General features: G+C 45.2%; 1 protein-coding gene across 2 annotated transcripts in view; it reads right to left on the reverse strand.

Moving 5' to 3' along the window:
- The window catches only part of COL19A1 (collagen type XIX alpha 1 chain), a 338,823-nt gene that overhangs the window by 7,347 nt on the left and 305,541 nt on the right, over positions 1-25,935 (reverse strand). For both annotated transcript variants that reach the window (XM_074991087.1, XM_074991086.1), the window contains 8 exons: positions 23,921-23,974; positions 19,549-19,593; positions 16,736-16,780; positions 16,573-16,635; positions 11,814-11,849; positions 11,641-11,685; positions 4,819-4,989; positions 2,332-2,398 (listed from right to left, as the gene is read on the reverse strand). In XM_074991087.1, coding sequence (XP_074847188.1) covers positions 2,332-2,398; positions 4,819-4,989; positions 11,641-11,685; positions 11,814-11,849; positions 16,573-16,635; positions 16,736-16,780; positions 19,549-19,593; positions 23,921-23,974 — 526 coding nt within the window. The remainder of the gene's footprint in view (positions 1-2,331; positions 2,399-4,818; positions 4,990-11,640; positions 11,686-11,813; positions 11,850-16,572; positions 16,636-16,735; positions 16,781-19,548; positions 19,594-23,920; positions 23,975-25,935) is intronic.

Genomic DNA, 25,935 nt, shown 5'->3' on the forward strand with positions numbered 1-25,935 from the left:
GAAGAAGAGAAGATCAGTAAGAAGTGGATTATGCAGGAGACACTGAAGCTGATCCAAGAGAAGGGTGTGCTGAAGATCAGAAGGGATGTTTCTGAGAGGGTGGAACAGCAATATAGGGTGAGATGCAATGAGGTAAGGAAAATAGCCAGAAAGGATTAGGTGAAATGCTTAGAGAAGCAATGTGAAGATATAGAGAGGTATTACGGTGAATGTAAAACTAGGGAGGTGTATAAGATGATCAGTAATATTAATAGGAAGTGGCAGCTGAAGCAGATGGTGATCAAAGATGAGAACGAAGAGGTGCTCATGAACAAGGAGAAGATTGTGCAGCAATGGATGAGATATTGCACTAATCTACACAAAGCACAGTTGGACCAGAGTGTCTCAGAGGGACTGATCGAAGAAATAAAAGTTGACTAGTCTTAAAACTTGTCCAGTTGATACAAGATGACGACAAGAATTTTATCTTTATGGGATCAAATACAATGGAAGTTCTTGACCAATTGCTTAGAAAAGATACACTTTCCATTCCCCCAACACATGGCCTGTTTTGGCCCTTCCACCCACGGTTACAGGAGTATGTATGTTGGGGGAAAGTGAGTGTGCCGGCTTGCTGTCTGCAAGCACAGACAACTGCAGGAAGCAATCAGTTCTAAGGCAGGAGAAGGAGAACATCCATCGCAACCTCAGCCTCCCTGACTCTGCACAGCACGTGGCTGCAGGGCAGCTGGGTTCAAAACAGTGGCCAGGGAGATCACAGTGGGCACTGAAGATACTGGGGGAGATGGGTTACAGCCATATAATAAATAGCCATCAGTATCCACTGATGTTTTGTTCCTTTAAGTTGGTCACTGAATCTAAAAGTTTCCCTCACGAAAAGTGGTACTGCAGTATGTGCACCTCCACTGTTTTACCCTCAAAAGCTGCCCCTTGGTGACAAAACTCTGCGGTGTAGACAAGACCAGAGAGAGAGAGAGAGAGAGATGCTGACCACTCTGAGATAGGCAATGCTGTCTGAGGGAGGGAAAGGAGAACCTAGCCATGTCTCTGTCCATTCCAGAGCACAGAAAACTCTGAATGCAATTTTGGCTATGCTTATTGTCCTCAGAGCTGCACCATAACCTAATGTAAGCTCCTAGCAGCCTGCATTCCTCCCTGCTTGCTTTGGGCTAGGTTAGAAATGTTACGGCCATTCATGATACTTGGTGCTTCTGCTTCCAGCGCTGATTAGAAATCATAAGGGCAGGTGTGTACACAAGTGTAAAATAGACTATTTTAAAAATGAACCTCAATCAAGCTGCTGTTTGGCCTCTATCTGTATTTTGGGTTAATCTTTGGGAGCAATTATAGATTTTTTATTTTATTCAAATCAGTTCACCCCGTCTTTAACGGTGTATAAGCAAACAATGTGGGGGAAACAATAGTTCATGACTTCAGAGAAAGGAACACAGGAAATACAGAATGACTGAATTGTGCCAGGAAATTTGTGAACCAATCAAAGCACACAGTTGAAAGCCCTCCAATATATAAACCCAACGTAATTGAATTTTTGTATAAAAATGAGGAATATAATGCGCAAAGTACAAGCAACAGGAAACTCAGAAATCAGCAGGTTGTAAAAATCTGGAAACATAGAATAACATTTACCTATCAGAGCATGGCAGAATAAAAATAAAAATGTAAATTGTATATATCATTAAAAGGTGGGGCTTTTTTTTCTTGCAAAACACATTGGAACAGAGTTCTGGCACATTTTTCCTTTAGAACAAGAGAAAATTTTTTCACTGCTGGTCCTGAAGCAGCGCAGGGACCAGGGCATTAAAACTGCACACCTTAACCCCAATGAGGAATTATCAGACTTGAGTTCTGGCACCCTTTTTTCTAGAAAAAAAGCACTGTTTAAAAGCTACCCATAATTAATAACAATCTTCATTTAATAGCTATGCCTTTACCGACCAAAACACAAAGGAAATAATTAAATTTAATAAATGCTACCAAAGTTTTTGAAACTGACTTTGTTTTAAAGCTAATGGCAATTAATATAATTTAAGATAAGATGTGCCTTCATTACCAATATATATGAAGTAAATTCTTTTAAATCAAAACACAGTTAATGGGGAGCTTCTGAATTAGTTTGAAATAAAATTGAATAGTCCTAAAAGTTGTCTGGTTAATACAACATGATGATGGGAATTTTATCTTTATGGGATCAAATACAATAGAAGTTCTTGCCGAGTTGTTTAGAAAAGATACACAAAGATTATGCAGAAATAAACATCTAGGACAGAACATAAGATTTACATTGATGAGTACAACATTTAATTTCCTTACCTTCAAAAACCCGAAGAACCTCTTGTTTGATGTATTTTTTTATTTCTTCAAATGCAACTGTGTCAGCCTGAGGGAAAATCAAAGACGGGACACACATCAGTAACTTACAAACAGGGAAACGGTACATGTAGTAAGCCATAGGCCTGATGTTGCTGAATAGATATATTCAATCGAGGGATAATGTAGTTACATTGGGTATACAAAGCAAAAGGCATAACGCTTTCACTTTAGAGAAGTAAGGTGTTTAATTAACTCCAAAGACTGTTTATTGCATGTGCACTATGACATTATGAACAATTACTGCTCCCATGAACTATAAGAAGCAACATTTTCCGATTATATCATTAAAATAAGCATGTTTGTGTTATCTCTTTTAGCAAAAATTGGTCACTATTAAATCTGAGACTCTCTAGAGATGTCCATTAATATTGTTTCATCATTCTCCCCATTTGTATGTCCCTTCTATATTTAGATTATCAACTTTTTTGGGTGAGAGGGGATTGTCTCTTATTCTGTGTTTGCGTAGCAAGTAGCACAATGAAGTCTTGACTAGATACAGAAGTAACAGACATCATATAATCAATTCTGATATGATGAATAACTCAAACCACAGCAGTGAAATATCCATTATCCGAATGACTGAGTCTTCCAAGTTAATAAATAGTCAGGGTATAAAAAAGTTTGTGTGTGGAAAAAACCAGATGTGCCATGTCTATACTACAGCGATCCTTAGAAAGAAGTTCTTCCTGAAGATCTCTTCTGAAAAAGCTTCTTTCAAAAGAGCGCATCCACACACAAAAAAGTGGGTCAAAAAATCCATCAGCTCTTTCAATAAAGAGTGTCCACATAGCCTCCGCTCTTTCAAAAGAATGGGTCAGGGATCACAAAATCTGGCCCCATGATGAGGACTGCTCCTTTAAAAAAGGGACCCCAGGGGTCTCCCCACATTTTTTTCTGAAAGAACCTTTCTGAAAAAGGTGCTCTTCCTCATCTGGGAGAGGAAGAGGGCTGCCAGAAAAAGTGCTGTGTTCTTCTGATTTAATATCGAAAGAACACATTTTGGCCATGTCTACACCAGCCAAAATCTTCAAAATGGCCACGCAAATGGCCATTTCAAAGTTTACTAATGAAGCGCTGAAATACATATTGAGCACCTCATTAGCATGCGGGCAGCCACGGCACTTCAAAATTGACGGGGCTCGCTGCCGCGTGGCTCGTCCAGACGGGGCTCCTTTTCGAAAGGACCCCGGCTACTTCAAAGTCCCCTTATTCCTATGAGCAGATAGGAATAAGGAGACTTCAAAGTAGCCAGGGTCCTTTCGAAAAGGAGCCCCGTCTGGACGAGCCGCGCGGCGGCGAGCTGCGTCAGTTTTAAAGTGCTGCAGCCGTCCGCATGCTAATGAGGAGCTGAATATGTATTTCAGCACTTCATTAGTAAACTTTGAAATGGCCATTTGCATGGCAATTTTGAAGTTTTTGGCTAGTGTAGACGTAGCCTTTGTGTGTAGATGCTTTGCAGGATCTTTTGAAAGAGCCCCTAATTTTTGAAAATACTCACTAGAGTAAATGCAGCCAAGGTATGAGAATGGAGAAAAGCAGCGTAGCAAATATTGAAGAGTTATTCTTGAGTACTACTTTCTGGAGTGGGGTTGGGATGTATTTCTTTCTTACATACTTTAGTGTATATTTTTGGTCTTCATTTTATGAAACTTCACTTATAACTAATCTTACTGAGTAATCATCTATCCAATTTGTCAAAAGCAAAATTTAATTAATTGAACTTAAACTATCTTCAGTCTAACAGAGGCTACTTCAGTGAAAGAACAAGACAAAAGCAAACAATCAAAAAAGGAAGACCAAAATTGTGACTTGATTGCTTTCACTGATTTTTTAATTTGATAATTGAGTAATTACACAGATCAGAGTAAGTTCAATATTTGTGATGTGCTTGTACTGTATTTGTATGGATTCATTTCTACTCCCCAGCATATAAAGTCTATATGTATACTACAGTGATCTGTTGACAGAAGTCACTGTCAGAGGAGATCTTCCAACAAAACTTCTTTCGGAAGAGTGCAGTCACACACAAAAGAATATCAAACCAGCAATTCGCTTTGTCAACAGTGTGTGAGGGACTGCCTGGCCCACTCTCAACAGAATGGCCAACTGGAAGCACAGCAGACAGGGCAGCCCACTGACCCCATCTTTTCACAAAGGGTCCCCCAGAGCCTCCACACAGCTGTTTTGTGAACAGAGTCTGTCGAGAAAGACATTCTGCCTAGTGGTGGAAAGGAACAAGGCTGTTGATGAAAGTGCTGAGTTCTGTTGACAGATTGTAGAAAAAAAAACATTTTATCTGTGGACACTCCGTGAGTTTTGTCAACAAAACCCCGGTTTTGTCAGCAAAACTCCGTAGTATAGATGTAGGCAAATGTTAGGGAAGGCCAGCAACCAATGAGAGCTTTTTTGTTTCCTTCTCCTTCTTACTGGAAGACCTGGAGGACCTCGGGAACCTGGTGAACCTTGTTGACCTGGTGATCCTGGGTAGCCTCTGTGTCCCGGCGGTCCAGCAGGGCCTATAACCCCCTTTTCTCCTGGAGGGCCAGGCTTTCCTCTTTCACCTTGCGGACCTTTGTCCCCTGGAATACCTTGATCTCCCTATTCAAAATAAGAAGCATAGAGAAGATTGTTGATATATATTAGTCACATCCATTATAATCTGTACAGCTTGTGAAAACTCACTCAATAATTCTGAGAAGAAACTAATTCCCTCCTGATTGACACTGAATGTCTACCGAAGAGGCAAAACTTCCCTAAACAATTCAGAAGCTGATACTTTTTTTCTGGTACAGTGTGGTACCAGTGTGGAAACCCACTGATTGCTATACTTACCTACATGCTTCTAGCTTCCATCCTGCACATATAACTAGATCCATCGTTTACAGTCCAGCCCTTAGGTATAATTGCATTTGCTCTGATCCTACTGACAGAGACCAAAAACTACAAGATCTTTATCAAATATTCATAAACCTGAATTACCCACCAGGAGAAATAAAAAAACAAATCGACAGGGCCAGACGAATACCCAGAGACCAGCTACTCCAAGATAGGCCCTTAAAAGCCAAGAACAGAACACCACTGGTCATTACCTACAGTCCCCAACTCAAACCACTGCAATGAATTATTAAAGACCTACAACCTATCCTTAATCAGGATGCCACACTCCAGAAGGCCCTAGGTGACAGGTCTGTTCTCTCGTATGGACAACCTCCCAACCTTATGAGATTCTCACCCACAACCACAGTCTATACCGCAGGAACACCAGTCCTGGAACTTTTCCTCGCAACAAAGCCCACTGCTAGCTTTGCCCACATATCTATTCTGGAGATACCATCACTGGACCTAACCAGGTTATTCACAGAATCACAGGTACATTCTCATGTTCCTCAACTAACATCATATATGCCATCATGTGCCAATAATGCCCAGATGATTTGTACATTGGACAGACTTCAAACTCTCTTAGACAAAGAGTTAATGGGCGCAAAACAGACATAAGAACACTCCTGATCCACAAACTGGTCAGCCAGCATTTTAATGCAGTGGGCCATTCTGTTAATGACTTAAAAGTTTGCATCTTACTAAAGAGGAATTTTCACAACAGTCTTGAAAGAGAGGCTGCTGAACTCTCTTTTATATTCAAATTTGACACATTAACATGTGGTTTGAACCGGGATGGGAATTTTCTGGGTCATTATAGGGGCTCGTTTGCATATTTGGCTTAATCTAATTCTTCACTATCCCCCCACCCTTTTGCCCCTCTACTCTCTGATCTGCTCACCTTGATATTTTTTTTTCTGCTTTGTCCACCTTGATTACTATTTTTGGTTCTGTATGCCTTAAATATTGAATCTGTTCTGGTATGGCTATGGTCTGAAGAAGTGGGTCTGTCCCACGAAAGCTCACCTAATAAATTATTTTGTTAGTCTTTAAAGTGCTACTTGACTGCTTTTTTGTTTTGATAGTATATAGACTGCACGGATTTCTCTCTGGTACTGTAGAATTCTGTGGACTGTATTTGTCCCCTATGCTATACTTCGGTCACTCCTGCTCTAGTGCACGCAAAAGGTGGTGGAAAGAAATGTATCATAGTAGTGTAGTTTCTACGGACTCAGAACATAATAAATCAGTAGGGTATTTATATGCCACGTTCATGATATCATAATAAAGCATATACAGCCTCAATGCACCAGGCACTAATTACACAAGAGAAACACAGTAGACATTTGAACAACTATGGTATTTGACCTTGATGGTAAAAATGAAAGAAATTAAGTGCATGTGTCTTTTCTGGGCTTCGTGTGTTCCACAGTTTCCGTTCATCAAAACAATAGCAAATATAAGAAGTTATTTTTAATATTTACTTCCTTACAAACAAAACAAATCAAAGGTCAATGTTTCAGGCAGCAACAGCTTTAATTAGGTTTTGTGTGCTCCTGGTTGATATGTCACAGTTCGTTTTGTTTGAAGGAAATAAGAGTAACAATATATTTGTTATTAGTCTACTGAATGTAAGCTGTGGAACACAATACAGCAAGTCATGCATTTGGACGGCTAATGAACAACTGATAGTCTTTAAGGGTGACTGACTATCCTTGCTGCATTACTTATACTAATGTTAACTTATACCACTGGAAGTGCATAGTATAAAGAATTTATATTTTGGATGAAATTCCAAATGCACAGTAATATGAATGAAGTTAAGAAATTTATTACTTGGAGTAACAGACGACAATACAATGAAGTGTTGGTAAACTGTACAGAGATTTTGAGTGTTACTCAACGTTTACACAGTAAACTCATAACTGTACATTGCACGAGTAAGCACAAAAACATAAATACTTCATAATAAAATAGACACGAAGAAAGTGAAGGATGTATAGCAGGAAGTCAGAGATCTCTTTTCATCAGCCGCTTGAACTCCAAATCTCTGAATTACAATGATTTAGACCGTATTAAACATTATAATTGGAGCTTCAGTATAAAGGCCCTTATGATTTGTGATGTTTTACTGAATTAATTGAAAATGTAATGAAATTGTGACTAAGTTTTGAATTGTCATTGGTAAGTGGTCAGACACAATATACTGTGGAAAGGCTGTAAGTTCAAAAAAAAATCCAAACCCTGTAAACTCAGTATCCTCTATATTAATGTAACCTGTCCCAAGCTGCTACCAATAGTGCACATGGAAGGCATCACAGTGGTATAGTAACATTTTCTTAAAAGCTATGCATTCAGAGGATATATTAACTTGATGTTTTTAGAGAACTACTCTGTCACTATTATTGAAATACATGAATGAATCTGCAGCACTTTTAGCTTTTCACGGAAAAGTTTATTGAACATGTGTATTATATTCTACTTTTTTGCCCAAAACTTTGCTGCATATTCTCTCTCACTTCTCTCTCTTGGCAGTCACTCAATAATGAGTAGGACATCATGTCACCATCCTATTTATGAGTCTGATGGCTGATCAGCCCCATTCTGAAGATGCGGATTGGATCACAGAAGGAGCACGTGTTGGCATCTCTTCGAGGGGCACAGGGCAGTTTTTCTCCAGTTTTCTTCTCCACCTCTCCTCATCTGCACTGCAGCAGAACCTCTCAAAATTGTGCCACCCTCTCATGGATTACTACTTTCCACTGGAGACAGTCCTGGGCAAGTGTTCCCAGTATCAACACCAATCCTGCACTTTTTCACGTGTGCCTTCAGCATGTCCTTACATCACTTCCTGTGGCCCCCAATGCTCTTCCATCCTTCCTTTAACATTTAGCAGGCATATGCCAACCCTATTTATCCACTTTAAATATGTCATTAATTTGTGGCTGATAACTGACATCTAAAAATCCTTGCATAGATATTTAGATGCACAGTCTGAGTATTCAGCTTTAGCCTTAAATGCATGGTTCTTCAGACCTATAGTTTGTTAAATAAATTCTTCAAAAGTCACTCTTATCTAAAATATATTTTTAAAATTTTAATTACTGTCATACAAAAACTTATTTCCAAAGTCTTTCTGCCCCTTTTATCCATCTCTTCTCTCTTTTTACCCTCTTCAATGAACAACATTCCTTTTCTTCCAGATAGAAGTAAAAGGGAAACTCATTTTTATAGCTATTTGATGAACTATTCTTAAGAGACACCTCCACCAAAATCAGTACTTTACCAAGGTATAAAATCCTTTGATTTGGTTAAAATCTTTAGAAATGTATTTTAAAATAATCAGATAGTTAAATTTCATAAACATGTCTTGTTAGAAAAAAATCACATAAAAATTACCAATCCCTTTTTCAAAAAACAATTAACTGTATAATGAACACACTAGACTTCTCTGACTGGTTATTTAAAATAATGTCTTTGTTTCAGTGAATTCAAATATGTAGTAATCCGGAATGATTATTTTATGAAGGATAAACAGTATATTTAAAACATAAAGTCAGCTTCGAAATAATGATTAAGAAAATGGAAAACTGAAGGGCTGCGTCATGTATTCCACAGTATTTACTGTTTTATTCAGCTGGACAACTGACTTACCCTTATTCGAAAGGTTTTGCAAATAAGTCTCTGACAAACTTCAGGATATATTGAAAAACCTGTGACTGACATTTTTTATTCCCAAATTTAGTGCTTTAGGGATTTGGCTGGAATGAGTGAACAGAGTGAAAAGGGAGGTAGTGGGGATGGTGTGGGGCCGTAGGGGAGGGGTAGGGACTGGGAGGAGCACAGGTGGGGTCACAGGCTGGGGAGCTTGCCTCCCCAAGCAGCAGCTTCACCCACTGCCCATGGAGAGGGCCTCTCTCTTGCAGACTACCTAAAGCATACAGGAAATGACTGGAGCATCCTGAAAAATCCATAGTGGGAGGAGGAGGATCCTGATGGTCTATGTCCCCAGACATGTACGGTCTACGAGGGGTGAGAATAAATTAAATTTCTCACAGGTACTGTTGTCCTATCCCCTTGGGGATGGGGGTTCAGGACAGAGGGATGGTGATGGGTGGCAGTGTGACTGCACCTGTAAGAAATGTAAGTGTGGGGTGGGGAGAATGTGGCTCAAGGCAAGGGCTTGCGGGTGGAGGGTTGCAGGAATCATTGTGGGGGGAGCTCGGTTAGGGGCTTGGGGGCATGGGGAAGAGTGCACTTTAGGAAGGATGGAACAACTGTTGCTGCTTGCTCTTCCCCTTCCATCACCATGAGGGAGTGAGAGGACAGCACACAGTGTGGGTCACTCCCTCCCCTGCCCTATGCTGTGGATAGCCAGCAGGAAGGAGAATGCAGGGATGCGGTGAGCTTCCCTCTCACGCCCTGCCAGCGACAGAAGGGGAACAGCAAGCAACAAGCTGCACTGCCAGGATTGTGGGGGGGCTTCAGCCTGTCTGCCCTCCCTAATGGCATCCTGGTGGAGGGGTTCAGCTCTGGGGCAGTCCCAACACAGTGTGGGCCATGGTTCCAGCCAAAACCTTTCCCCTGCCTGTTGTTTAGTGTAGTGGTCTGCAGGCTGCCTGTCCTCCCACAGCAGAGTGCCCTCACTGGCTGCTACTGGAGCAGTGTACTGGGCACACGGGCTTACTTTCACCTCTGCCTATAGTTTTCTCAAAATGGGCTCTAAGGGCAGTTCTGACTGAATAAGGACTGTAGGCTCACAGCCCGTGTGCTAGTTTTGCCATGTCAAACTGAATGCCAGAGAAGCATTTGAAAATGTGACTGATGAGAGAATCCTGTTCTGGAGAGAGTACAGCATTGAAAGCCTGAAGAATAATATCACAGATGGTACCTTTGTTGCCTTCCATGCCCTCAGATTCCTGTCACAGGGTTTCCCAGGTTCTCTGTGGCTTTAAGAAGAGCTGGGGGCAGGCACCATAGAGTGCTGATTTCTGTGATGCCCTGGAGGCCTTTTCTGTTGACAGAAGGCTCACCCCCAGAACGTCCAGAGTGGCTTTCTGTTGACAGATCTCTGTCAACAGAGGTGTTATTCCTTGTGGGTAGTGGGATATAGCTGTTAACAAAAGTGCTGCAATCTGTTGATTTACTGTCAACAGAATGCCTCGGTAATCTGGATGCTCCCCAGATTTTGTCGAAAAAACACAAGTTTTGTAGACAAAACCCTCTAGTATAGACATACCCTGATACACATAGGTGAAAATTATTGTAACAAGGATACAAACTTCACTTTCTCCACACTATAATCCTGAGTTCCTCAACACAAGCTACCCTAGGGGACAGGATTCTCTGATTCTCCAACTAAAAGGTGCATTGGAATTATGAGGCTTTGCCTCTTAGAAAATGACACAACATCAGTGCAAAACTGCTGACAGAGCAAGAGCCAGAACTAGCTCTTCTGAGTGAGCTTGCAAAATAATTTTTTGTCACTTCCCCCAAATATAACCGATTTCTGGTCACCAAAAGCACATTGCTGTGTTCAGGGCTGCCAGAGTGAAGTGATTTCTTGACTTATCTGCTCAAACTTAACTGATTCATTTTATACTAAAGTTGTGTGAGAGTCTTGGCAGGTGAGAATCTTTATTGCTCCCACAGCTGCCTCCCGCTGCAGCAGAGGTTTGCAGCTTGTTCTGTTCCATCCTAGTGATTGATTTATATTGTCAAGGCCATCTTTGCTAGGAAAAATGCTACAAATCTTTTCTCTTCGCGAATCCTGCATTTCTTTTACAATTTCGTGGGCAAAGACCGGCTTCGTTAGACTTCGCGTGATGAAGTGAGTCTTTGCCCATGAAAGCTTATGTTCCAAAGCATCTATTAGTCTATAAGTTGCCATGGGACTTGTTGTTGTTTGTGAAGATACAGACTAACATGGCTACCTCTCTGATACTCTTTTACAATTCTATTTCACCAAGTCAGCGTGTGGAGGGTGTGTGGTTGCTCTTACTCAGACCTAAAAGCTAATGTTTAATTGAGTTCTCACAAAAACTCTGAGGATACATCTACACTAGAGAGTTCTGTAGACAAAACTGTCGACAAAAAAGTTGTGTACACACTCCAGGAGACCTTTTTGTCAACAGTGTGGATCAAAAGATTGATCCACTTTTATGTGTAGACTGGCTCTGTCCACAGAAGTTTTGCCAGAACATCTCTTCTGATAGTAACTTCTGCAGACAGATGCCTCTAGTGTAGACATAGCCTTAGCTGCTTTTGTCTCTAATATTGAAAATATATATAAGATAGACATCTGGATGGTCTTCAAAGAGCAGTCAAATAATGGTATATAATACCAAGAATTATTACACCAAGACTTACACGTTCTCCTTTGGGACCTCTGTCACCTGGTCTTCCCATCAGACCCTGAAAATAATAAAATAACTTGCTTGAATATTAATTTATGAACACAGCTGAAAGTAATTGTCTATGACTAACAGTTATATTATCTGTGAAAAATGTAACATATTAGCATTCCAAATTATGTGTCCTACCTGAGGGCCAGGCAATCCATCTTTTCCATCTATTCCCTGTAAAGAGAAAACTGTATTTTAACAATTTATTATAACTGCAGACACCTAACCATGTTAAAAAAGAAAAAACATGTTGACAGATGTTTTGAAATAGTGGAGTCAGAGTTTTGTGTTTTAGTGATGTCTAAGGACAAGTGTAAACATCTAGAAGCCACAATATGCTGAACTGGAATTGAGGGGAACATAGGTAAACTAACATCTTAGCATTTTATTACATGACAATGCAATTTTGAAAAGACAACTGAATTTGAAATACAGCAAGTCACAGTAGGTTCTACGGGTATGGAACTGAACGAGCATGTTCTAAATGTCATACATTCACATAAATATGGCACACATTTCTGCTGTGGTAGCTATTGGCCCTTAACAGTTGCAACATTTCAGGGAATGGATGGAAAGGACAGTTGAGGGTGAAGCTATAAGCTATTGATCTAAATAATGTGGATATATTTGAACTGTATGGCCATGTCTACACTAGCCCCAAACTTCGAAATGGCCATGCAAATGGCCATTTCGATGTTTACTAATGAAGCGCTGAAATGCATATTCAGCGCTTCATTAGCATGCAGGCGGCCACGGCACTTCGAAATTGATGCACCTCGCCTCCGTGCGTCTCTTCCCGATGGGGCTCCTTTTCGAAAGGACCCCGCCTACTTCGAAGTCCCCTTATTCCCATCAGCTCATGGGAATAAGGGGACGTCGAAGTAGGCGGGGTCCTTTCGAAAAGGAGCCCCGTCGGGATGAGATGCGCGGCGGCGAGGTGCGTCAATTTCGAAGTGCCGTGGCCGCCCGCAAGCTAATGAAGCGCTGAATATGCATTTCAGCACTTCATTAGTAAATTTCGAAATGGCCATTTCGAAGTTTGGGGCTAGTGTAGACGTAGCCTATTTGTGATAAATCCAACACCTCTCCCCTTCCACACAGTACTTCTCTGCTGATTAAAAAGGCAGAATTTGAGGAGCATGTGCAGGGGGAAGCATTTCCCCCTCACACTATAAATGTTGTTCCATGAGGACTATTCATTTTTTCATACAGTAAAATGATTGAGGCAATGAGAGGGATCAGGCTGAGGGAAATGAACAGATCTCTCTCTCTCTCTCTCTCTCTGGAAATCGCCGAAATTTTACGTCCAGTGGAGCAGGGTAGTGGCAGTGGCAGTCACTAGCACAGCTTTGGGACTGTATTTATGACTGTTGATTTTCAGACACATTTTTAAACTGTGCAAATCTGGTGTGGAAGACAATGTAAGTGGGCGAATGGTCCTGCTACTATGGGGAACTTTCCTGGCATCTACACTACCCCTGTGAAGTGGACCAGTGAAAGGATCTGAGTCCTCCCTCCCACTTCCTTTACTCAATGGCCTCCCTGACCCTGAGGGCCCCCCTTTCACTCTCTTTGAGTATCAGAGTCCTTGCAATCCCAACAAGGTTGGGCCCAGGTTTTCTGGGGCTGAATCCCCAACCTTGTAGTCACTTAGGGCAGGGGCCAGGGTGTCCCCACTCCAGGGTGCTCTCCTCACACTGGATGCTTTCCTGGGCTACTGATCGCCTCATAAGCTGTGTCTACACGTGCACGCTACTTCGAAGTAGCGGCACTAACTTCGACGTTAGGCGGCGAGATGTCGAAGTCGCTAACCTCATGAGGGGATCAGAATAGCACCCTACTTCGACATTCAACGTCAAAGTAGGGACCGTGTAGACGATCCGCGTCCCGCAACGTCGAAATTGCCGGGTCCTCCATGGCGGCCATCAGCTGGGGGCTTGAGAGATGCTCTCTCTCCAGCCCCTGCGGGGCTCTATGGTCACCATGGGCAGCAGCCCTTAGCCCAGGGCTTCTGGCTGCTGCTGCGGCAGCTGGGGATCTATGCTGCATGCACAGGGTCTGCAACCAGTTGTAGGCTCTGTGGATCTTGTGTTGTTTAGTGCAACTGTGTCTGGGAGGGGCCCTTTAAGGGAGCGGCTTGCTGTTGAGTCCGCCCTGTGACCCTGTCTGCAGCTGTGCCTGGCACCCTTATTTCGATGTGTGCTACTTTGGCGTGTAGACGCTCCCTCGCAGCGCCTATTTCGATGTGGTGCCGCGCAACGTCGAAGTTGAACATCGACGTTGCCAGCCCTGGAGGACGTGTAGACGTTATTCATCGAAATAGCCTATTTCGATGTTGCTACATTGAAATAAGCTATTTCGATGTTGGCTTCACGTGTAGACGTAGCCATACAGTTCAAAGTGGATACAACTGATTACAAAGAAAGGAATAAGGAAAAATGAGAGAGGTGAAAAGGGAACACACAGCCCGGCTCTGTGGCACGGAGACATCACAAACAGCAGTCTGCTGAGCGTAAGCACAGTTCACAGCCTGCTCCTCATAAGTTCCAGGGCTCTCTCGCAGGCCCTGGTTGTGCTGCGGGGTGGGGCTGCAGGTTGAACACCCTTGCTCTGGCAGTGACCACAGGACTTCAGGCTCTAGGTAGCAAGGCCCTTCTCCCAGTTGGAGCTACAATTCCTCTCCAAGTCTGGCCTGCAGGCCTCCTGGCTGGTGGTGTCGCCCTGCCCACACCCTCTCCCCCAGCTTTGCTGTCCCGGCTGCTCACCACACCCAGCTGCAGACTATGTTGCTTTGCCAGCCTCCAGCTGCTTGCATTGCTTCTCTGACCCCTGTGGCTCTCTGGTCATGCAGGTCTGCTTCTTAGCACAGAATTGGCACTCTTTGGGCTGCATGGGCCTCTGGCTCTCTCGCTGCAGGTCTGCCCCTCAGCACAGCTTGTGCTACTTGGTGTTCTTAGCTCTCGCTCCTCTTCTCAGAGAGACCCAGCCAAAACCCAGCTCACCTGGAGGACAGGACCTGGCCTCCTAATTCTCTCATTGGCATGTTCCACCTGTCAATCTGGCTGACCTGGAGTGTTGGCCTCTTTCCATTGTCCCTGGGGACTGTCAGTCTCAGGGTCCTGGTTTCTCATGGACCCTTCCCCCTTTTAGTACTGGGAGCTAGCCAACCAAACCCCACCACTGAGTTTTGGTAAGCGGCCAAGAGTCCCCTTACAACAGTAAGGAGAACAAGTATAGGTTCAATAACCTTGCTCACTTCTACATTGCTCAGTTTCAAAAATGCTATTCAGTTGTAATGCCAGCCCATCATACTCAGCCTAGGATCTGAAAGTTCAGCCGTAGTTTTATTGCCATTGTGACTGCTGATAAAAATTGTGAATCAGAGATTAATTAAATCTTGTTAATGGGGTGCTAAAGTAATAGGGAGGCCAGCTCATCCAGCCGTATCTGTACTGAGTGCAATGCCAAAAGGAATAAAATCCACTTCTAAGTTAAAGTAAGAAAATATAACCCTAACAACACACACAAACACCATTATTACAATTACTTCCCCCTTTAGACAGCAATTGAGATATTCCTATTAGACATTTGTTACTTTGTGGCTGAATCTGTAGGATTTAAAGAGATATTCCAAGAACCTCCACCTTTCATTCAAACTCTATGCTCCTGAGTTTGTGAGCACAAATACAGCATTAGCCATTGGTGACGACAGTATTATCAGAGTAATATGAAACTATTACTCGAAACCATATTTAATGCCATATAATGTCATGACAATTGCTAAATATTTATTTATTTAGTATTCGTTAGAGTATCTTGTGTATACTGATTTTACAGAAAAAAAGGACAGGATTTGCAACAGGGCAGTTTAATATTTGTGAACAGTAACCCACAGTAATTTTTATGGTGTACATAGATGTAGCTAGCAGGGTCGGTTCCTGGTCTTGCCTGAGACCTTCAGGTACTATTTGAACAGTAATAACTATTATTACAAACTAAATGAGTTGGGGGCTGTCAGCTCATATTTTCAAAGGTGCTCAACACACACTAGTTTCCGCTGGGCACAATGGCAAACAATGGGTAAAGACACCTTTTGAAAATTTGACCCCTTAATGTAGGTGTTTAAATGGGAGGTACTGCGATCTTTTGAAAATTTGCTTGTTGAAAGTCTAGTGAACTGCAACAGTAGACACACACACACACACAAACACAGAGCCCTCAACAGTATCTGAACCACTTTACACCTCTTTCCTGGTGGGGAGAATGCTTCAGGTGCTACGTTGCATTAGCAGCCTACAGAGGAGTACTGACAGATTTTATGAATCAGATTCTTCTTTAACTAATCTGAAGTGAAGAATTTGGGCAGGGCACCTTTATAGATTGTCTGAATCTCTGGATTAACATCACTACTCCAAACAAACAAACAAAAAAACAAACAAACCTGTAGGGATCCTTTTTTGTTTACAGGATTCAAAGGGCCCTCATGGCATATTCCATAACACAAACACTCATGACAATCCCAGCACTCATACAGCATGAATGTTTACTTGCGTGACCAATGCTTGCCTCTATGGCACCAGAGGGTTTTTGAGGTTACCTATTCTTATACTAGCAGGGTTAATGTATTTGTTTAGTGGTCTCTAACAAAGCTGAGTGGAGTCCATGAACGGTAGATCTACACTTGGAGCTGGAGGTGTGATTCCAAGCTGAGGGAGAGATGTTTGTTCTAGTGCTCACTGAACTAGTACGCTAAAAGCACAGTTTAGTTGCAGCACTGCAGGTAGCAGGAAAGGCTAACCACCCTCATCATAGTAACAGAGAGGAAGCAGTGCTAGTCTATACACTATCAAAACAAAAAGCAGTCAAGTAGAACTTTAAAGACTAGCAAAATGCTTACTGGCATTCCAGGCTGCCCTTCTGGCCCAGAAAAGCCGATGTCTCCAGCAGGACCTCTTTCACCCTTTAATGAGAAAAACACAGACATATATATACATATATAATTTCCATTTTATATTTAATAGCCAGGAATGGCAACATAATCAGTTCTAACGTGCACTCACTGGTTCCCCTGGCATTCCTGGAGGCCCTGATGATCCAGTCTTTCCCTGTGGAGGGAGATCAAGGTGATAAATTTAAAATCAAAATTAACAGATAGAAAACTTCAATTTTCTTTAAATAAAACAGAAAATATGCTTATTTGATCAAAATGTTTATATAATTAACACTTCACTAAATGCTTTCCATTACCTGTCAGAAGTATTTTGTAAGAAATTCTTTAAGACAGAGTTTATTTTTGTTCCATATGTGTCCAACTCTATTCCCCAAAACCAAATAATGCCTAGTTTATCCAAGTGAAACATCACACTCCAAGCCATCTTCTTTTCATCACAGAGCATCTGTGCAGCACAGAACCCTGTCTATGGCTGCGTATGCGCTATGAAATAAAATTGAATTTAAAGGAGTTAGCTTGACGTTAAAACGTCCCTGTCTTCACTGTAAATGTCATTAGCTCTATTTAGTCTGCCCTAATATCAGTAACAAAATGTCAATATTAGTGGACGGATACAGCTTCAATCTCGTGTATCAAATGTCGAATAAAGGCTAGTGTGGAAGTGCTATGTCTTTCATTTGAATTTATTAAGCCTCAACAGGTGTTCTGTCTGTATCCCACAAAGCTACATGCTGCACCTGGCTCCCAGCTCCCTGCTAATAGTGGGAGCCAGGAAATTGTTCAGGGCTGATGCACTGTCAGTTGCCGTGGTCTCCCAAACTGCAGGAACCTGGGCAACTGACAGTGCTGCTGCACCTGGCTCCCAGCTCCTCCCTGCTAGTGGGAGCTGGGAAACTGACCAGGGCTGCTGCACATGGGTCCTGGCTCAGAATGCGGGACTGAGGCATCTGTGGGATAGGTTCCCACAATGCACTGCTACAACACTCAGTGTTTGGTGATTTCAGTGTGGAAGCAATATGCTGAATTTGTTGGGGGCCTCTGGGAAGTGAGGATACTCAAAATCGAATTAAAAAAACGTGACTATAAAATTGATTTTTAACAAATTTAAATTTATCTTGTAGTGTAGATGTAGCCTATGACTTCTTGCTCCATTTAGCCCAGCCTTGCTGGTCATGTCCCTGCACACAACATTCCATTACGTAGTTGCTGGTCAGTCTTTAGATCTCACTAGTATTGGCTGTGTTTGGTTATTTTTGTTTGTTTGCTTGTTCGTTTGTTATCCTAACATCTCCTGTCCTTCTGAAGTGTTCCTACCCTCACAATCTTTTCAGTTGTGGTCTAATCCCAGACCCTACTTTCACTTCCTATTCTCCTTCTATCTGTGTCTTTAAATCGTTACACTTTATAGCTGACACCTTTCAAAAAACTCTCATCTTCACTGCCTCCAGTCTTCTGAAGTCTGTTTCAGTTAAGGCAGCTACATTCAGATCACAGAGTAATATTGACGTTAGTCTAGTATGATAAATGTTGTTATGAAATGTAATGCTTTGTTAAACCCACAATTTCACAAATTTCTGTGCAGTACTTGTGGCTAAGACACATTCTTTTTTAAATTTACCCTTGATACAACTGTTGGCACTCATCAAGCTTAGGTACGCATAAGATTCTCCTTGGCTACGTCTACACGTGAAGCCAACATCGAAATAGCTTATTTCGATGTAGCAACATCGAAATAGGCTATTTCGATGAATAACGTCTACACGTCCTCCAGGGCTGGCAATGTCGATGTTCAACATTGACGTTGCGCAGCACCACATCGAAATAGGCGCTGCGAGGGTACGTCAACACACCAAAGGAGCACACATCGAAATAAGGGTGCCAGGCACAGCTGCAGACAGGGTCACAGGGCGGACTCAACAGCAAGCCGCTCCCTAAAAAGGGCCCCTCCCAGACACAGTTGCACTAAACAACACAAGATACACAGAGCCTACAACTGGTTGCAGACCCTGTGCCTGCAGCATGGATCCCCAGCTGCCGCAGCAGCAGCCAGAAGCCCTGGGCTAAGGGCTGCTGCCCACGGTGACCATAGAGCCCCGCAGGGGCTGGAGAGAGAGCATCTCTCAAGCCCCCAGCTGATGGCCGCCATGGAGGACCCGGCAATTTCGACGTTGCGGGACGCAGATCGTCTACACGGTCCCTACTTCGACGTTGAACGTCGAAGTAGGGTGCTATTCCGATCCCCTCATGAGGTTAGTGACTTCGACGTCTCTCCGCCTAACGTCGAAGTTAACTTCGAAATAGCGCCCAACGCGTGTAGCCGCGACGGGCGCTATTTCGAAGTTAGTGCCGCTACTTCGAAGTAGCGTGCACGTGTAGACACAGGTCTTGTTCTACAACTCCCCTGTTTTGTGTAAACACTTTATCTATTGCCCATTTTCCAAAACAAAACCACTTCCTCCCCTTGGCATTTAGTGTAAATCTAAGTGACTAATTTTCCATCAGCATTGCAAACCTGGACAGCTGTAGACTCAATTCCTGGCCAGCAGCCACGACTCTACAGCTGTCCAGGTTTGCAATGCTGATGCCAGCCAGTGCACAGAAGTAAGAGTAGCAATATCACTAGGCCCAAACAATAGCTTTGTGGCCCCCCCAACTCCTTTTTGCATCAGAACCTCTCCAATTATAACATGAAATTTTAGATTTAAATACTGAAATAATGAAATTTACTATTCTAAAATTTTCATGTCCATTAAACTGGCAAAAATCAACCATGACTTAGGTAGGGTCCTACCTATAAAATTTCTAGCAAAAGATTGGTGCTCCACAAATAGTAATTAGTAGTGTGGATAAGCATTTTTTATTCTTTGGCATTTTTTCAATGTTTCCCAAGAAATAAACTGTTGCTTTCATGAATATACTCACAGGTAACCCTGGTGCTCCTGGTGAACCGGCAGGTCCCTGATCTCCCTAAGGAAAAGATATCATTGTATTGTAATATTTCCAGCAAATAAGGACACAGAGTCTTCAACAGAATCAGTTAATGAAGATGTACTTAGAATAGGAGTGGCAGAATTGTTCAGTGAACTCAGCATGGGGAACTGAATTCTTATATTTAGATCTGCCATTGACTCGTTTTTTGGCACTGAGTCACTTAACTCCTTAACCCCTACACGTGAGCGCCCTTTCGAAAGGGCAAAAATTGAAGTTCAGCGGTCAAAATAGTGGCTGTAGAAAGGGAGCACACGCGGCCATTCTTCAGATCGGCACTTCGATCCGCTCTTTCCAAGTGCTGTCGAGGTCTTTCGAAAGAGAGCGTCCACACAGCTCCAAGGCCTCTTTCAAAAGAAGGGAGGCAGGAAACACCGTGGACGGGGTCCCATTGCCAACAAGCCCTTAAGGAGCCACAGCCAGCTGCCTCCTTTAAAGGACCCCTCCATCTGCCTTCCCCTCTGCATGAGCCGAGTGTGCCCAGTCTTCCCTAGCCCAGCAGAGCCCACCCGTGCCCACCATGGAGGCCCAGCGACAGCTCCTGCAGGAGGACACCCTTATCATGGACACCCTGGTGGAAGTGCTGTGCACCATCGCCACACCTGCACCTGATTTCATCAGGTGGCTGGGCAGTCCCCACAGGGCAGCGGTGCTCCTCCCCTACCGGGGCACCGCCAGACACCCCCCCGGGTGCCCCGATGCCTCTGGACCCACCCCAGCAGCACCGACTGGTGACAGCGCATGGTGCTAGGGGAGTGGGGCGAGGAAAGGTGGCTGCAGAACTTCCGCATGTCGAGGCAGAAATTTGATGAGATCTGCCACTGGTTCACCCCCACACTCCGGCACCACGACACCTGCATGCGGCCAGCCCTCACCCTGGAAAAATGGGCCACGATTGCCATATGGAAGCTGGCCACCCTGGACTCCTACCGCTCTGTGGGACACCAGTTTGGGGTGGGCAAGGCCACCGTCAGGGCTGTACTTAAGGAGGTAAGGTGGGGCCGGGTGGGTGCAGGGGCTGGGGCTAGGGGAACCCTCTGCTGCAAGGGGCCAGATGGCGCAGGGGCTGGAAACGTGGGGGGCAGAATGGGCCCGAGGCAGGGAGAGACGGCCATCACACCCGCACTACAGCATGTGTCCCCCTTCCCCCTCTGCAGGTCATCAGGGCCATCAACACGATTCTGCTCCATAGGGTCGTCCACCTGGAGGATCTGGACAACACCATCTCTGGCTTCCAGGACCTGGGCCTTCCGAACTGCATCGGTGCTTTGGATGGCATGCACATCCCCATCTGTGCCCTGCCACACAGCACTGGCCAGTACATCAACAGGAAGGGCTACCATTCAGTGGTGCTCCAGGCCCTGGTGGACGCGAGGGGCCAGTTCACCGACCTCTGTGTGGGCTGGGCTGGCTGCACCCATGATGCCCAGGTCTTCCAGAACTCCGGCCTCTGCTGGTGCATGGGGGCTGGCGCCTTCGTCCCCCAGCGGGAGATCCCAGTGGCGGAGGACATCACCATGCCGCTCTGCATGGGGGCACATGCAGCGTACCCCCTGCAGCCATGGCTCATGAGGCTGTACACGGGATACCTAGACCCCACCCGGGAGGCATTCAATGAGCACCTCAACCACGCCCGCAACGTGGTGGAGTGTGCCTTCGGGCGTCTAAAGTGATGGTGGAGGTGCCTCCTCATGTGGCTGGAGGTCAGGGTCCTCAATGTGCCTCCGGTGGTGGGCGCCTGTTGCTTCCTCTACAACATCATGGAGGGAAAGGGGGATACCTATGTCCCTGGGGGGAGGGGGCCCTCTGGCTGGTGCTATCTATGAGCAGCTGGGCGCTGCCCCCATCTGTCAGGCCCACTGGGACAGCCACCACATCCAGGAGGCCCTCAGGCAGGCCTTTGCCAACGGCCACCTCTGACCCACATGCACACCCACATCCCACGCACATCTGCCACCCCCAACCCTGCCACCCCCACCCCCACCAGCACCACACCCACACATCTACCACCCACCGTTCCCCTGAGGAGCACAGCATGGAGTGGTGAACAATAAAGAAACGTTTATATAACTATTTTTGTTGGTAACTATGTACAGGGGGGAACCTAACTTGGATAGGGGCAGGGGGAACCTAACTCGGAGGGGGACAAAGCGCTTATTCCAGGGCAGGGGTGGTGGACTGCAAGCCCTGTCAGCCCCTGGAGCCCCTGCCTCCCCAGGTGCGGGTAACACCGGCGGGGAGGGGAGGGTGTGGGTAGCATTGGCAGGTATTGCCGACGAGTGGGCCTAGTGGGGGCGGAGGGGTCAGGCTCAGTGTGGGCTGAGGGGGAAGGCTCAGTGGGGGTGGGGGAGCAGGCTCAATGGGGGCAGGGTGGGCAGGACCAGCAGGGGGAGCCACCAAGGGGCCAGGAGGTGGGCAACCGTGGCCGTATGGTCCCAGACGGCATGGCCAATGCCCTCCAGGGTGGACAGCAGCCTATCCCAGGCTGTCCTCCTCCAGTCCATGTTGGCCTGGGCGAGCAGCAGGTGTTGCTCAGCCACCTCGGCCTGGCGCCGGCTGGCTAGGTCCTCCTCGGCCCAGCGGGGGGAGGGGGGCCCTCCAGCCACAGCCCTGCTGGTGCGTTGCCTTGGGCGGTGTCTGGACACCTCTGAGGGCTGCAGGCGGGCTCTCGAGGATGAGGGACAGCGCAGGGCTCTCCTGGCCCATGGATGGTGTGGCTGTGTGGAGAGAAGGACAGCATATCAGTAATGTGCCCCGGATGGACAGGACTAAGCTGTGGGCCACCTGCCTGAGCTCACCCCCTGGGGCCCGCACCCCTCCAAAGGACACTGACCCCCCAGGGGGCACTGACCCACCCCCTTGGGCTGGGCCTCCCAGCCTGGGTGTGCATCCAGGAGTCTCTCATGCAGGTGGCCCTTCCTGGACTGTGGTGTGCAGGACCCAGGCGCTGTCCGGCACTGACTGGCTGCCACCCCTGTGAGGCTTGCAGCGCTGTCCACTGAGGGCGAGTGCTGAGTGTCGCTGGTGTGCCACCACAGGGTGCTGCATCCCATGTGGGGGGGAGCCTGTGTGCGGCTCAGGACCACTGGTCCTGCGTGTGGCCCAGGAACACCGGTCCTGTGTGTGGGCGACTACCTGTTGCACCACCCCCAACCCATGGAGCAGGTGTGCGCCCCTCCCTGTACGTACCGGAGGGTCCCTCAGTGATGTCCGGGGATGTCCGGCTCCCTGTTGCCTGGCTGGAGGAGCAGGAGGGGGTGATGATGGTGAGGTCCCCCTCCTCACTTGACCACTCCAGGGTCTCCTTGCCCTCCTGACTCCCTGGTTCAGGCTGCTACTCTTCCTCCTCCAGCTGCAGCTCCCCACCTGAGAGCCCTGGGAGCCCCTGGCAGGTGCTGACTGCTGGCCATGCTGGTGCTGGTGCTGGAGCATGCAGCTGGAGCACGTGTACAGGTTGCTCCTAGCACGCACTCAGCTTCCTGCCACGGGTTTCCTGCGTGTGGGTAGCTTTAAGGCAGCCTAATACAGGGACCATAGAGCCTCGCTGCTGCAGGCTGGAGCGGCCCCACGCTCTAGCTGACCGGCGCCATGGTGGACCTGTATTTCGAAAGAGCGGATTGTGGAGTGTCTACACGTGTACTCTTTTGATTTAGTCTTTTGAAAGGGAATGATCTTCCTGATATGGGATCGGGGTTTGGATTTCAAAGTCTGCGCCCTGTTCTTTTGATTTTCTTTCGAAAGACGGGTTTACACGTGTGGATGCTCCTCCCGCTTTTTCAAAAAAGGGACACATTTCAATTTTTTGTGCACGTGTAGACACAGCTCTTGTGTTTTAGTACTCTGTAATGTCATCATTTGTGTACTTGCCCTTATATTCAATCAAATGTTGAGCGTTAATGCTAAAAATACTTAAAACTGAGCAGGGTCAACCCTCTGACCAATACCTAGATCTCCAAGTAACTCTCATTTATACTCATGACAGTGACCAGAATTAATAAAGTATAATTCAGTATTGTACAAGAATCTTTAACTTCCATGCCACAGTAAAATAGTTGGCAATAACATGGATATTATATTTCTATGCTGGTCCTGCTGTTATATAGGAAAGAAGGCTGTAATATAAGCATTAGGAATTCTGAGTCCTACTCCTGCCTTTATTTATTCTGATTCATGATGTCTGATTTTCAACATCTACAAAATAGGGTTGATGGTGATAATAAGCAACACAACTACATTACAAGGTACTGTGAGAAAAAATACATTGTCTGTAATGGAAAAGAGGATATTTTCTTAAATGAAGTCCTACCTTTTCTCCCCGGAGTCCCTCTAGTCCAGGAAGTCCCATTGGACCTGGTTCTCCCTGTTTTTTAAAAAGTGTTGCTTAGATTAAAAAGTCTGCATTCTGAATCACATAAAAATAGCCATATAGAAAATAAAAACAAGACTTCAACTTGCGATTATTTAACAATCAGCTAAATACTTTACTTACTATGAGTGGACAGCTTTTGCTGTAAATTATTTTTATGACCTGAGAATTAGAACTGTTTCCAGAACAAGTATATGTTTATTTTCTGATTAGTTGTTTCAATTTTGATTAATAACCTAACAAGAGAGATTCCCCTTTGGTTTATCTACTTGATCAAGGTCAGCACTAAATGACTTTCAGACAATAAAGTGAGAGGTTTGAATGTATATTGTCAATTATTGCAAGGTCACTCTAGAAGTTATGTTCCGCAGAACACTGATGTTTCATGAACAACTTGCAGGTGTGCCACAAGCATTTGGACAAACATACTGATGGTGTATATCTTCTGTAATTAAGAGCAGCTACAATGTCACTTCCTCATTGCTGTGGTACCAGATTAGGTTACATCATTTTGTTTTTTTCTCTTTGATTTTTGCAGTCTGATAATTTTTGGAAGAAATTTTTCAGATATGTTCCACGCAAAAATATTGTTTGATGTTCTGAGGTCTCAAAAAGTTTAAGAAACATTGTTCTGGAAGCAGAAAGGAGGCAAATCAATAGATGCATTGCAGTGGCTGAAAACGATCTCCTGCAGAAACTGAACATAATGAGAAATCCACACTGTCCCTCTAGAGTATACCATGCTCTCCACTGGATGGTGCATACACGGCTAGCGTCAAGGAGTGTGTGTGTGTGTGTGTGTGTTTGCTCATGTGAAATAGATGCACACAGTGTGTGTGTGTGTGTGTGTGTGTGTGAGAGAGAGAGAAGCAGTCACAGATGCGCATTGCCCCTTTAACGTACCCTGACCTCATTCTAGTATACTGCCATTGTAAGTAGACCAGGAAGTCCAGACATAGGGTTCTGAAGCTGTAAGATAGTGTACAGAATGGGGGTTCAATGGAAGGAGGAGGAAAGAGGTGCATCCTACATCAACACCCCTTTCTGCCTCCCCATAGCACAGCAGAAAGGAGGCTCCCAGGATAAGCTCCAGGGCAGAAACAGCATGGTAGTGCAGGGAGGGGCAGATGAAGTGCAGCTACCTGGCTGCATATCTTACAGAATACTTGGGGGAGCTAAAGGGAGGCTGCCAACACACACTTGTTCCAAACCCCACACGGACAGGCTGTGGTTCCAGAAAGTCCTGCAAGTAGTGGACAAAGCAGGCAGCCAGATGATGTTAGAAGGGGGCACTGAACAACTTTAAATGAGCATGGGCTGTAAGAGATAAGCAAGGTAACAATGAAACAACATTAACTGGGACAATATTAAGTCAGGAGTTACTGTAGGTCCATAACTGGGTTTTACTGAAGGTTGCACCTCCGTTGTTTGGCACTCTTGGGATCTGACCAGTCCCAAACAAGGGAATTTGCTGGATGAGAGGAGGTCCCCTGCCTCTGGCTCCCCTTTTCTCACCCTGACACCAGATCCGCCTAGGGCCCCTCCACCCCACAGCCTCTCTGCCTTTATCCGTTCTACCTAAAGCCCAGGTTCCTCTTACTTCCAGACCAGTCTGTTGACCCCTCCTGGTCTGACACCCACCTAAACCACCAACCCTGGCCCTGCAGAGGTTGGCTCCAGCCCCAGCTGGGCTGCCAGATGCAGTTCCAGCCAGGCAGGCACTGGACCATGGATGTTACTGAACAAGAGAATCCCAGTTTTGGGACATGTAACCTGTAGCTAGGATGGCTAGTGATCTGTTCCAGATGTTGTGGGTCTGATATATTGCAAGGCTTCTTGAGCTTCAGCATGTGTGCTGGGTCCAACTCAGCCAGAGGTGGTGGGCTGGATAACATGATTTTCTTTTCCGTTGGGCTTTATACACATTCTTGTTGGCTGTGGATCACTGTTTGCGG

Source organism: Carettochelys insculpta, chromosome 3, assembly GCF_033958435.1.
Source record: "Carettochelys insculpta isolate YL-2023 chromosome 3, ASM3395843v1, whole genome shotgun sequence".
NCBI classification, from domain to species: Eukaryota; Metazoa; Chordata; order Testudines; family Carettochelyidae; genus Carettochelys; species Carettochelys insculpta.